Below are 11,453 nucleotides of genomic sequence, written 5' to 3'. Positions count from 1 at the left end.
TTATTTCTCTGGTTATTGAACATTAGATTACACTCACGTAAAGCTCTGTGCAAACAAACAACTTTATCTTCTTTTTACTATTTGCTTTGTCATGTAAGCTCTCACTGAGCTCTTCTTGGCTGTGCAAATTAAGCAACAAGGTTGTTCAAGGAAGGAAAGTCAGTTTATTTGAAGGAAATCCTCAGGAAAACAGTATATCATTAAAAAAAAATCTTATAAGCAGAATGAATTTAGCCTTAAGTTTGGTTGCCTAAAGGCATGATCAATATGATTTTGTACTCCCTGTGCACTGCTTGCCTTCTTTTGACAGGACAAGTAACATAAGAGAAAGAAAATCTCATCTGAGTCCTGTTGATGTATCACTTCTGAAGCCAGGGATATCTCTCTTGTACCAAAGTGTTCCAGACTATTTGCTAAGATAAGTGAGTGAAAATGAATTGTTGCACGTCTGTTTTCCCCCTTCCAGCAAACTATAAATGCAGACATGCATTTTCATGTCAGCTAATGTGATTGCATAATTAGCATGAGTTTGCTTAGGGTTGGCAGGAGGGTTTCAACGTCCTAGCAGCATGATTAGGTTTTGTTTAAGTTTTTTTACCCATTAAAAAGAACAATTAAATAGAATTAGTAAGTTGCGTTGTCGGACCATAGTCTCATTTTTATAATCCTAAATGCCAACAGTGTTTTAATGGAACAGAAAAGAAAATAAAACCTTAAATCGTGTGAGTGGAAAAAAAAGAAAAAACCCAATTCCCCCACAACAGATAAAAGCAAATGTGTTTTAGCAGAGACTGATTTTGAATTCTCTAGGGCTTAATACAATAGTTCTTGAACAACCAATGATTGCACCAAGATTGCTCCAATGTGAGAAATGTTGAGGTTTATAAAATATTATGTTAATATTTTTAACCAGGGATCAATGTTAAGCTGATTAGCATAAATGTTTCTTTAATTGAAGCAGAATTCCAATTATTACAGAGTAAACTGCTCTTACAAAGAAAAATTCTCCACATTGAGAGTGAGATAGGTCAAACTCTATTTCATACATATTGTCTGAAGAAGTGTCTTTCAGGCTCATCTGTTTGTTTTTTGGGGTTTTTTTGTTTTGATCTAGATTTTTTGCAGAGTTTTGGTTTTGGTGTGGTTTGGTTTTTTTTTTTTAATATAAAAGGAAGTGGAGGTTATGCTGGTTCCTGGGATGAGATCTTGTGATCTACAGCTAGCTACTGTTAGAGCAGCCTCAAGATTTCTCAACAGTGTGGCAAGACTCACCTCGCCCTCAGGAGACTTCACCGATCCAGGGGGCCCAAGAGTGGATGGGGCAGTGGATGGAAGTCTCAGTGGGAAGGTTTGGGGTGATGGAGAGAGAGCTCTTCCCCTGCTGCTTCACATGCTTCCTCTGCTACCACTGAATCTACTAGGAGGAGTGGGAGCCAGTCTTGCTTTAAGTGAGCGCTGTGAGTCATTTCCATTAGCCTCTTACTGTAGAATCATAGAATGGTTAGGGTTTGAAGGGACCTTTAAAGGCCATCTAGTCCAACCCCCCTGCAAGGAACAGGGACATCCCCAACTAGATCAGGTTCCTCAGAGCCCAACCTGGCCTTGAATGTTTCCAGGGATGGGGCATCTACCACCTCTCTGGGCAACCTGTTCCAGTGTTCTAGCAGCCTCAGTGTAAAAAATTTTTTCCTGATGTCTGATCTGAATCCACTTTCCTCTGTTTTAAAACCATTACCCCTTGATCATATAACATCTTAGACTTAAAACATACTATTTGGGTGAGGAATACAACTTGCATATGAGTAAAATGGGATGTATGTTTAACCTCACACCCTCTGTGGGAGAGATACTGCTTCTCTATCACTTACTGGGTGATCTCAAGCACAAGTAAAAGCCACATTTGATCATCTCTACCGGCTCCCTGTAACTGAGCTTTGTTCACTTGGGTTGCCAATTTCTCTGATTCAAGATAAAGCAGACCTGTCAGTAATTCAGACTGATCCCACAAAGGTATTGGAAGATGGGGATTGAGACCCTGAATGTCTCACAGGACTTAATATTCATAATGAGAAGTCTGACCTGTTCTGGCAGCCAATTATACAAAACAATATATGTGGTTTAACGTATTGTTATCAGAGAGAATGAAATCAGAGCCAAAGCATGATCTCATTCTTCCACATAGTGTATTAACCTATTAAAAGATTTAGAGTATTCCATCACAGAAGTGAATTAATAATTAAATTGAAGATGTCCAGTTCTTTATCGCACTTATGTCTGTACTTTGGTAAGATGAGGCGCATTCGTTTATTTTAAGAAAGAAAGTAGCTTAGCGCTGATTAGGAGCTTTAAAATAAAAAACAAAGCCCCCATAGAATGCAATTCTGGTTGCAAAATAATAATTCCTTCCACGGCACATTTTCAGGAGATATTTTTATTTTTTAATGTAGATAATGATACATCCTGCATTGTGTACAGACTTTCTGCTTAACTGTCTCTTATTACAACTTGAATACTAGTTACTTTAATACAAATAGCTAAATACATTGACAAAGACAAATGAAGCCCTAAAAAGAAATTACTGAACATCTGCTATTGTGAATGAGTTTTTCATCTGTGACTATACTCAGATTGTGTCAATATAAACTTTCAGGCACAACATATTCCCTTGTCATGGTGCCTTTGCATCTGTACAATACTTGTATTAATAATTAAATATATGGATTATTTTAAGTTTGATTGTCTAGTTCTGCAAATTATTCACAAAACAGAAGGTTAAGAATGACCAAACCTGATGTTGACAACCATTTTTATTGATACCATATGCTGGGGCTTTACACATCTTTTTCCTTTTATATGTGTTCTTAGTGTTCTGATATATAAACTAAATGAAAGAGAAAGCTTCTTTGAGTCTTGAGAGTATAAATTACTATGAGTTCCAACCTAGGACGACATGAGCAACAAGAAGATAGCACATCCCGATGGTACAGGACACAATCATCATGGGGAAACCTAACCTGAAACAACAATAAAATAAATGAAAGATCAATAAGGATACAATACTTTGTTCTCCAAGCAATTTATGAAAAGGAAATTTAAGTTATCCTACACATTCCAAGCCTTAAATATGCTTACAGTAGTGCCAAAAGCATGGAGATACTGAGAGTATTATAATGTCTACAAGTTCAATATTCAAGCTCACATTTCTACTTCCAGCCTATTTAAGAGATAAGTGGTCAAAATTAACGTAATTTCATTGGTTTTAGGGCATCTCTTCCAATTTAATCTGTCTCAGAAACTAGCATGCCTTGTTGTGTTGTTAGTGATTTCCCCCAGACAATATGCAATTATATGGGTAAAATAACAATTCTTACAAATTATCCAGCATTAGAATAGATTATCCAGTACATTTTACTTCAGATTAGGTGTCAAATGCTTTGCACAAGTCAAGGTGGATGCCACCAGTTGCTCATCTCTTATCCACTAATCCTGTAACCCTATCATAGAAGGACACCAAACTGGCCAGCCACGATCTGCCCTTAGTGAAGCTGTGTTGGCTGACACTAATCACCTCCTTGTATTCCATGTGCCTTAGCATGGTTTCCGGGAGGATCTGATCTATGATTTTGCCAGGCACAGAGGTGAGACTAATTACCCTGAATTTCTCCAGGTCTTCCTTATTTCCCCTTTTTAAAATGGGCCTTATGTTTCCCATTTTCCAGTCATTGGGAATCTCACAAGACTGCCACAGCTTCTCAAATATGATGGATAGCAGTTTGCCAGCTTCATCCACCAGTTCCCTCAGGATCTGCGGATGCATCTCATCGGGTCCCTTGGACTCGTGCATCTTCAGGTTCCTTAGATGGTCTCGAACCTGCTCTTATGCTACAGTGGGCAGTTCTTCATTCTCCCAGTCCCTGGTTTTGCCTTCTGTGACTTGGGTGATGTGGCTACAGCCCTCGTCGTTCTCTATGTCCTGGGTAACCAGGTCTCCCCTTTCCTTCCAGAGAGGGCCCACATTCTCCATGGTCTTCCTTTTGTCCCCAGTGTACCTAAAGGCTCTAATATACATACTTGTACATAATGAAAATTAAACTTCTCAGTGGCTTACTGCAGTCTGCTCTTTCTACCTGCAGCTGTGACATTCCTCTAAATCTTGAGATCCTCATGAGACATGTTTCTTTCATTGCTATTTTGCTGAAAAGCTGACTGAAGGAGGCATAGATGTGACCAAAAAATCAGAGGTGCTTTCACCTTTAACAGTCATTGGTTCAAGTTATAGACTAAGGAATTTTACCAGGAGTGAGGGTCACTGCAAACACAAAAATAATCAGCCCTGACCAATAAAGTTTGCAGAATAATTAGGAAACGAATAAAACTCAAACACTCTAAAGAAAATGTTGGAATTATTTGGTGAAGAACAATCTTGTCCACAATGCCTGCTTCATGACCCACTATCAAAGTGAGCCCATCTCACATACCAGTAGAAATAGAGGCAAATCAGCAACAAAAGGAAACCCTTGCAAGGCTGGGAATGTACAAAGGGTAAGACTGTCAGGGCTGAAAGATCATCTTGTTTCTGTCTCCTTGACATCCCCCTGAAGACATTGGTGTGTCCCTGTGTCCATGACCCAATATTGCCTGCTGGATTTGCCCGTTCCCATTTCTAGCTCCAGAGACTTTCTCCTCTGTCTTGCTGGGTTTTAGAACCTGGTGTGCTGGCCTTTTCTGCCATTTTGGTAACAGGCATTGTTGTTGCTATTCTGGCTTCAAAGACGTTAATGTTAAGTTGGTATTTGGACTCAGGAAAAGAGAAAAGGAGAGGAGAAGAAAGAAGGGCTGGCTCTGTTCAAGTTGTGAAAGGTATGAAAAATTATTAGAAAGGATCATAGGATTGTCAAAGCTTTGAAATATTTCCTGAAAAGTCTGAAATGCATTTGGAACATTACTTTTTCTTTTTTTGTTGTTGTTCATATGAAGATGCATAAATATACTGCAGATAAGTATTATTTCTTTTCCAGACTGACTGGTCAGATCATTGCTTTTGAATGACTCATTACTTGAAAAAGCAGAATCATTTTTCAGTCACTAAACTATGATTAAGCTGATGCTATTGTAAAACAGCAGAGCTAAAGCATCTCTTGATTTTAGGAAAAACTCAAGAAATAAATAGATTAACTAGATGGCTAGCCAGCTGCATCTCAGGCTCTTTCCTTCCTTCCCTCAGCAAATCCGATCTCTGGCCTTCCCTAATCTCACTTAAATAAAAGTGTCCAGATAGGTTAAATAAGCAAAACCAGCAATGGCTGAAGAAATAAAGTAGCATGGCTAAAAAATCCTCCTACACCCTTCAGTATATCTAATGAAAGCTCCCTGCAGCTGTATCCACATGGCAGGCTGGTAAACCGGAGATTACTACAACTCTCATAAGAAAATTGGCTGTTGTTTGACAGAAAACAGAATTTTATTGACCTTGCAGTTACCAAACAATGAGTTGGTACTGGGAGGAGTGGGGACAGCACAAGTCTTAATCTGTACTAATGCAACCTAACAAACCTTCCTGGAGAACACACAGCAGCTGAGCAGTGAATGACAATATAACACCTTTGTGAAGACTGGCAAGGGGAAGGAAGGATCCAGAAAGATTCAATGACTACTCAGCCATGGAAAAGAGAAGCTCCAGCTTGGAGGAGGTCCGTGCAAAAAAACCCAGATGAATTATAGAGGGCCACATACAAATACGCAGGAATGGTAATCAAACCCCCACTATCACGGCGTCAGTCAAATGTGTAGATGGAGCCAGACACAGCCAGTCTCGGGAGGAACCTAATTTCATTTAGTGTGGATGCTTGCACAGGGCACAACGAAGCCACTGTTCTCATTGCATGGACAATTACCCCTCAACTTGAGGCCTGAATTTCAGGCTTGGTGGCCTGAGCACTAATGTAATTGGATCAAAGTCAATGTGGAATTTGTGTACCGGAGAGAGGGGAGGTAAAGCTCAGTCACTAGGTATTAGTTACTGCAGAGTTAATTCATTACTTGAGCTGGTTCAGTGCTCTATTATGCTACTACCCATTGCAGTCCCCCAAAGGAAGTTACTGTTCCAGGCCACAGGCAAAATAATGTTTCAATATTTACATTTTCTTTAGTTATAGAAAATCTAAGAACCCATTTTAAACAATGTAAAAATCACTTCCGGCGACTCTAATTTTCAGTATACTCCTTGGAGTCAAAAAGCAGCATGTCATTCAGTTGCACCTGCCCAGGAAAAAGGATAGGTAGTGTTCAGAAGTCATAAAATTCTGTCTTGTGCTAAAACTTCAGATTCGTAAGAAACGTTAATTAGTGTCTTTGGCATATTTACATGATTTTATAACAGCAGCACATCTGATGCGACATTTTTACACTCAAACTAAGGGAACAGGGCAGGCGGATCCTGCACTGGGCAGCCTTTTCTTCCCTTTCCCTCTATGCATGCAGGGAGATACACGTCCTGCGTGGTACAAAAGGTTCTTCCCAGCTCTCCACAGGCAGCTCCCGGAGTTTGCACTGCTGCAGAGAGGAAGCCGGGTCAGACACAAGGAAAAGATGGATGACAGAACCTGACAGTCATCCTACTCTTCATACTAGAAGCTTACACTCAAAACTGCAATATAAATGAAATTGCACAGCTTAAATATACACAACAAGCAGATGTTAGTTCAGTGTGAGATAATGAAAGCATTTCAAGTGAGAAGCTCAGGGATTTGTCTTGGACAAAGTTTTACTTATTAATAACTTCAGCGATCCAGTAGTGAAAAGTTTGCAAATCACCCCAGCACAGGAGAGACGTCAGACTCTGTGGAGAACAGAATTCACCATGTTCTTAACAAATTAAAATGAGAATTTGGAATGAATAAGATGAAACCCTGTGAAAGCAAGTGTGAAGTATGTATTAAAAATCAAACATGAGCAGAAAAACAGCAAGGAAAGTGAAGCTTCTCACTGGCAATGACCTACTTATTTCTGATCCTACCTCGCTGCAAGATTTCTAGTCTTGTATTTACTTAGAAGAAAAGGAAACTGATACGATTATTCTGAGAATAAATTTCATTTTTAATGAGTATCTACAGATATTAATATTACTGTTTTCTTAGGTTATAAGTTTACCCCATACTATTTTCTAAACAATAATAGCTAAGCCTTTCAGGTCTGAGTTGCATTTTCCTGAACAAACTGATCTCCTATAGTAGCTTGCAGCTCTATTTTGTGATGCTTCAAGAGCCAGCAGCATCTGAGTGTACAAGACTCAGGTTGAGTGCCCTGTTCTTCCTGATTTGGGACATGACATATGAAGCATTCTCACTCATAAAAATCACACCTACAGGCACTGCCTTCCTTGACAGCTCATAACTTACACAGCCTGTGCATCCTTGGAGGGATCTGTGGAAGAACCATGCCTCCAAGGAAGTGGGGAACCTTCAGTAGTTCCTCAGTGGAAAGCAACAGCAGACATCTACCAAGACCAAACCACTGTCAGTGAAAGAAGCCTGGTGGTAGTCAGAGGTAAGAGTTTAAAAAGAGTAAAATCTAATTTCTTATCGTGCTTGTATTTGCAATTTAACATACAGTTTAAACTCAACTGGTGGAGTTTGCATCAGACTTCAATTTTTGCTTTTCTCACTTCATATCAGTTTCATACTGCAAGTTCTGTAGAAGGTATAACCTCAGCTTTGCAGAAGGACTTGTGGGTCCTGGTGGACACCAAGTTGAACATGAGCCACCAGTGTGCCCTTGCAGAAAAGACAGCTAAAAGTATCCTGGGCTGCACTAGGTAAGGTACTGCCAGCAGTGGTGAGGTCACATCTGGAGTGCTGGGTCCAGTGCTGGGCTCTTCAGTACAAAAGGGGCATGGACATATTGGAGAGAATCCAACGAAGGGCCACAAAGATGATAAAGGGACTGCAGCATCTCTTATGTGAGAAAAGGCTGAGAGAGCTGGGATTGTTCAGCCTGAAGAAGAGAAGGCTCAGGAGGAAACTCATTAATGTGTATAGATGCCTGAAAGGATGGTGTAAAGAAGACAGAGGCAGGCCCTTCTCAGTGGTGCCAAGTGACAGGACAAGAGGCAATGGGCACAAACAGAAATACAGGAGGTTCCCTCTGAACATCAGGAAAATCTTTTTCATTGTGAGAGTGACAAATACTGCAGTAGGTTGCCCAGGGAGGCTGTGGAGTCTTCATCCTTGAAGATATTCAAAGGTCATCTGTTAGTCCTGGGCAACCAGCTCTAGGTGGGCCTGCTCAAGGAGAACCTCCAGAGGGCCCTTCCAGCTTCAACCATTCTATGATTCTCATCCACCTACTTGTTACTCTGTCACTCAACACAGGATAAGAAAGCATCATCTGCACACCTGAAGATTGGTGTGTAATCAGAAAATATATAGTAAAGGGTAGATGACAAATAGTTCTTCTAATTCTTGGGCAGTCTCTCATCATATGTGATGCTTTGCTCTGGAAGTCTGATAATCACCAGCTCATTTTTAAAAGAACATCTAAATACCTATGAAAGTAGCTTCAAAAAAGAAACTTAGGTGTGGGTACACTTAGAAGATACATAAGGTTCTTGTTGAATGAAAGAAAAGTTACATCTTTTAATGAAGCTTCATAATTCAGTTTGCAAAGTAACTCATTTATATTTATTTTCAACAAAAGGGTATAACCACAATATTCACTGATCCTAATGAAAATAATATATGATAACTCTCATGAATCGAACTCTAGAAGGGTGGTTTTTTAGTGGAAGGTAGAACAGTTTTGCCTTGATGAAGAACAGAACTCAATTAGCTAACAAAAGTTATAGAGGTCTACATAAGTTACAGTCTCATGCAGTAGAGCTCTGTGAGCAAGTTCATTTTCTGTACCTCAGCTAGGATTACATAGCACAGTGAAATCCTTTTTTATTCAGGAAAAAAAGGGAAGAGGATAAAATTATTTTTATAAATATAAGACTTTCTTGTGAATATTGTAGTTTCTGAAGCTCTCCATATTTTTTCAGATTTATCCAAAACAGTCTGTAAATTATTTATTCTAACATTCTTAGATATATAGCTCATTTTCATTGTGATTATTTGCTGCCAGATTCTCCTATGGAGAGGATTTCTCAAAAGTTTATTTTGACTTTTCATCGTAATTGTTAAAAAAGAAAACATCATAATTCCTTGGGGGGAAAAAAATCTGGTTTTATTAGCTCTATTGATTAATTCTCTACCTTTTATCTTTGGCTTTGGAAAGGAATGGAAACCGAAAGTAAAGATTTTTAATTTGTTCTTTGTCTTACTCTCTAAGCCACTAGGAATTTTCCTCTTGGTAAATTTCTCTGTTCTTGTTATATCTGTGGTCACTTTCCTGTCATCCTATTTCTTCTCTCCCTTTCTTTCAGTGCAGACTACCTTATGAGTGTCCTGTTATTTTCATTGTGTCAACATGTCCATAATTCAAACTCTTTGACATACTGATCCAGTTTACCTGAAAGGAAAGTATGGACCTTACCAACGGCTTTAAGAAAACAGATTCAAAATGTTTATCACGTGCCCATGAGCCCCTCAAATGCAGACACCTGTTGTAGCTCAGAAAACAGGTGGCTAAATCTGCAAATGATCATTAATTCAACATTAAATTGCTGTGAATTTCATATAGTCTGGAAGTACATAAAAATTACAATGTGGCTACCTACTAGTTACTATACACAGGAGTTACTGTGTAATTTAAATCACAGAACAAAATCTATAATCCGATTTTCTTCTGATTGCTAAAATTATAGTAATTTCTCATTATATTCTGTTTAGTTTGAGTCTATGCCAAGATTTCCCATACAGTCACTGCTAGGAGTGAACCCAAGCTAGGGGAAATTACATCCCAAGTGAGAAAATGTAAAGGTGTCAGGTTTTGCCTCCCACCATCTAGAAAATCCTCCTAAAGGTGTTTTGCAGTTTTAATAATGCTAGAATCTACAAATCCCTTCAAAACTTAAATTGTTTTATATCTACTTTTGTCAGTAATTCAATCTGTATAGTCCATTTAAAAGAGTATATTTTCTCACTTTTCCATTAACAGATACTCTCAACAAACATACAGTACACAACATTAAAGCTCCAGAGTGAGCTGTCAAAACTACAGAAGTTTCTCATCAAAGCAATAACTCTATTCTTTGCCAGGCAGCATTGTTATGACTATTTGAAAACAAGTGATCTCAAATGCTCTGTGTTGGCAGAAAGGAATATGTCACAGACAGAATTTCAGCTCCATCTTTAGTCAGATGGCTTTTCTCCGTGTTCCAGTGCAAGATACTCGATTTTGTTTCTAACATTTGTGCTCCAGAGAAACCAAAGAATTGCAAACAGAGTGTTTACTGTTACTGCCAGTGTGCAGCTAGACAAATTGTTTACCATTACATTCACTAGAGCTGAGATAAATTTTGCAAACTCACATATGCACACCTTCTAACAAATTTTATTGGTATATTTAGTTTAAATAGTTTCAATTCACATGAGTTCCTGCTCCATAAATGACAATTTTTTTTTATTGCCAAAACTATTTGAATCCCCAAACAGTCCCTAACAATCCATTACCTGGTGCTTTAATACGAAAGCCCTAGAGGCAGAGTAGACTTTCCATTCATTATTAGGGAAAGGTGTTCTTTACAGACAGACTAGTTCCCTTCCTGTTTTACTAAAGAAGTAAAACATGCCATGATAAATTGTGACATAGAGACCCAAGATGATCTGCTAGTGTTTTTCTGAGCTTATCACAACTTCGTGCCACTCTTGTATCTATCGTCATATATTAGCAATATATTTGCTCTTCACATCCTCCAGACAGGTCTCAAAACAATCTGGGATTGTTATGATCTCTTCTGGTTTTGTTATGAAACCTTCAAGCCATTCTGAAGTCTGGGAAATGTACATATATTAAATTGATTCTGCTCCTTGGGAAAGCCATACGTATTCCTCTCCCACACATCTGTGTAATGAGGTGCAGTTGTGAGTCTCAGTTTAAGAAGATTAAAATCATCATGGACGACTAGAAGACAAAACCCATGACGTATATCTTCTCTGACAGTACTTTAAGAGACTCATGTACCAATTGTGAGTATAAACCTCAGTACTGCTGATAGTGAATTGTTCTCATTAGTTGTTTGAACGGTTCTGATACAAATATTCTACTAACGAGACAGATTTATACAAAACCAGTGAGATTTACTGCAGAAAAAATGAATGCATTAGGATTGCTGAAACAGGTTTTGCAATGTTTACAGTTAGTGTTTCTGTATCTTATGAAACATTTAACATACTGTAAATGCATTTTTTATTATTATATGCTTTTTGCTTTACAAAATGCAAATTTGAGGCCTACTCAGATTTTTGTTAAAATACCTTTTTATAGTTCAAACCTCTCTGCTACAGAAATTTATC

The 11,453-nt window shown here is 38.5% G+C and overlaps 1 protein-coding gene across 2 annotated transcripts in view; it reads right to left on the bottom strand.

Moving 5' to 3' along the window:
* Positions 1-2,926: 2,926 nt before the first annotated feature.
* The window catches only part of OCA2 (OCA2 melanosomal transmembrane protein), a 175,915-nt gene continuing 167,388 nt past the window's right edge, over positions 2,927-11,453 (bottom strand). For both annotated transcript variants that reach the window (XM_086740677.1, XM_086740684.1), the window contains exon 23: positions 2,927-3,014. In XM_086740677.1, the coding sequence (XP_086596803.1) occupies positions 2,927-3,014 (88 nt within the window). The remainder of the gene's footprint in view (positions 3,015-11,453) is intronic.

This window comes from Chlamydotis macqueenii, chromosome 1, assembly GCF_036417535.1.
Source record: "Chlamydotis macqueenii isolate bChlMac1 chromosome 1, bChlMac1.mat, whole genome shotgun sequence".
Classification (NCBI taxonomy): domain Eukaryota; kingdom Metazoa; phylum Chordata; class Aves; order Otidiformes; family Otididae; genus Chlamydotis; species Chlamydotis macqueenii.
The sequence above is the reverse complement of the archived record's forward strand: the minus strand, read 5'-3'. Positions and strand labels throughout refer to the sequence as shown.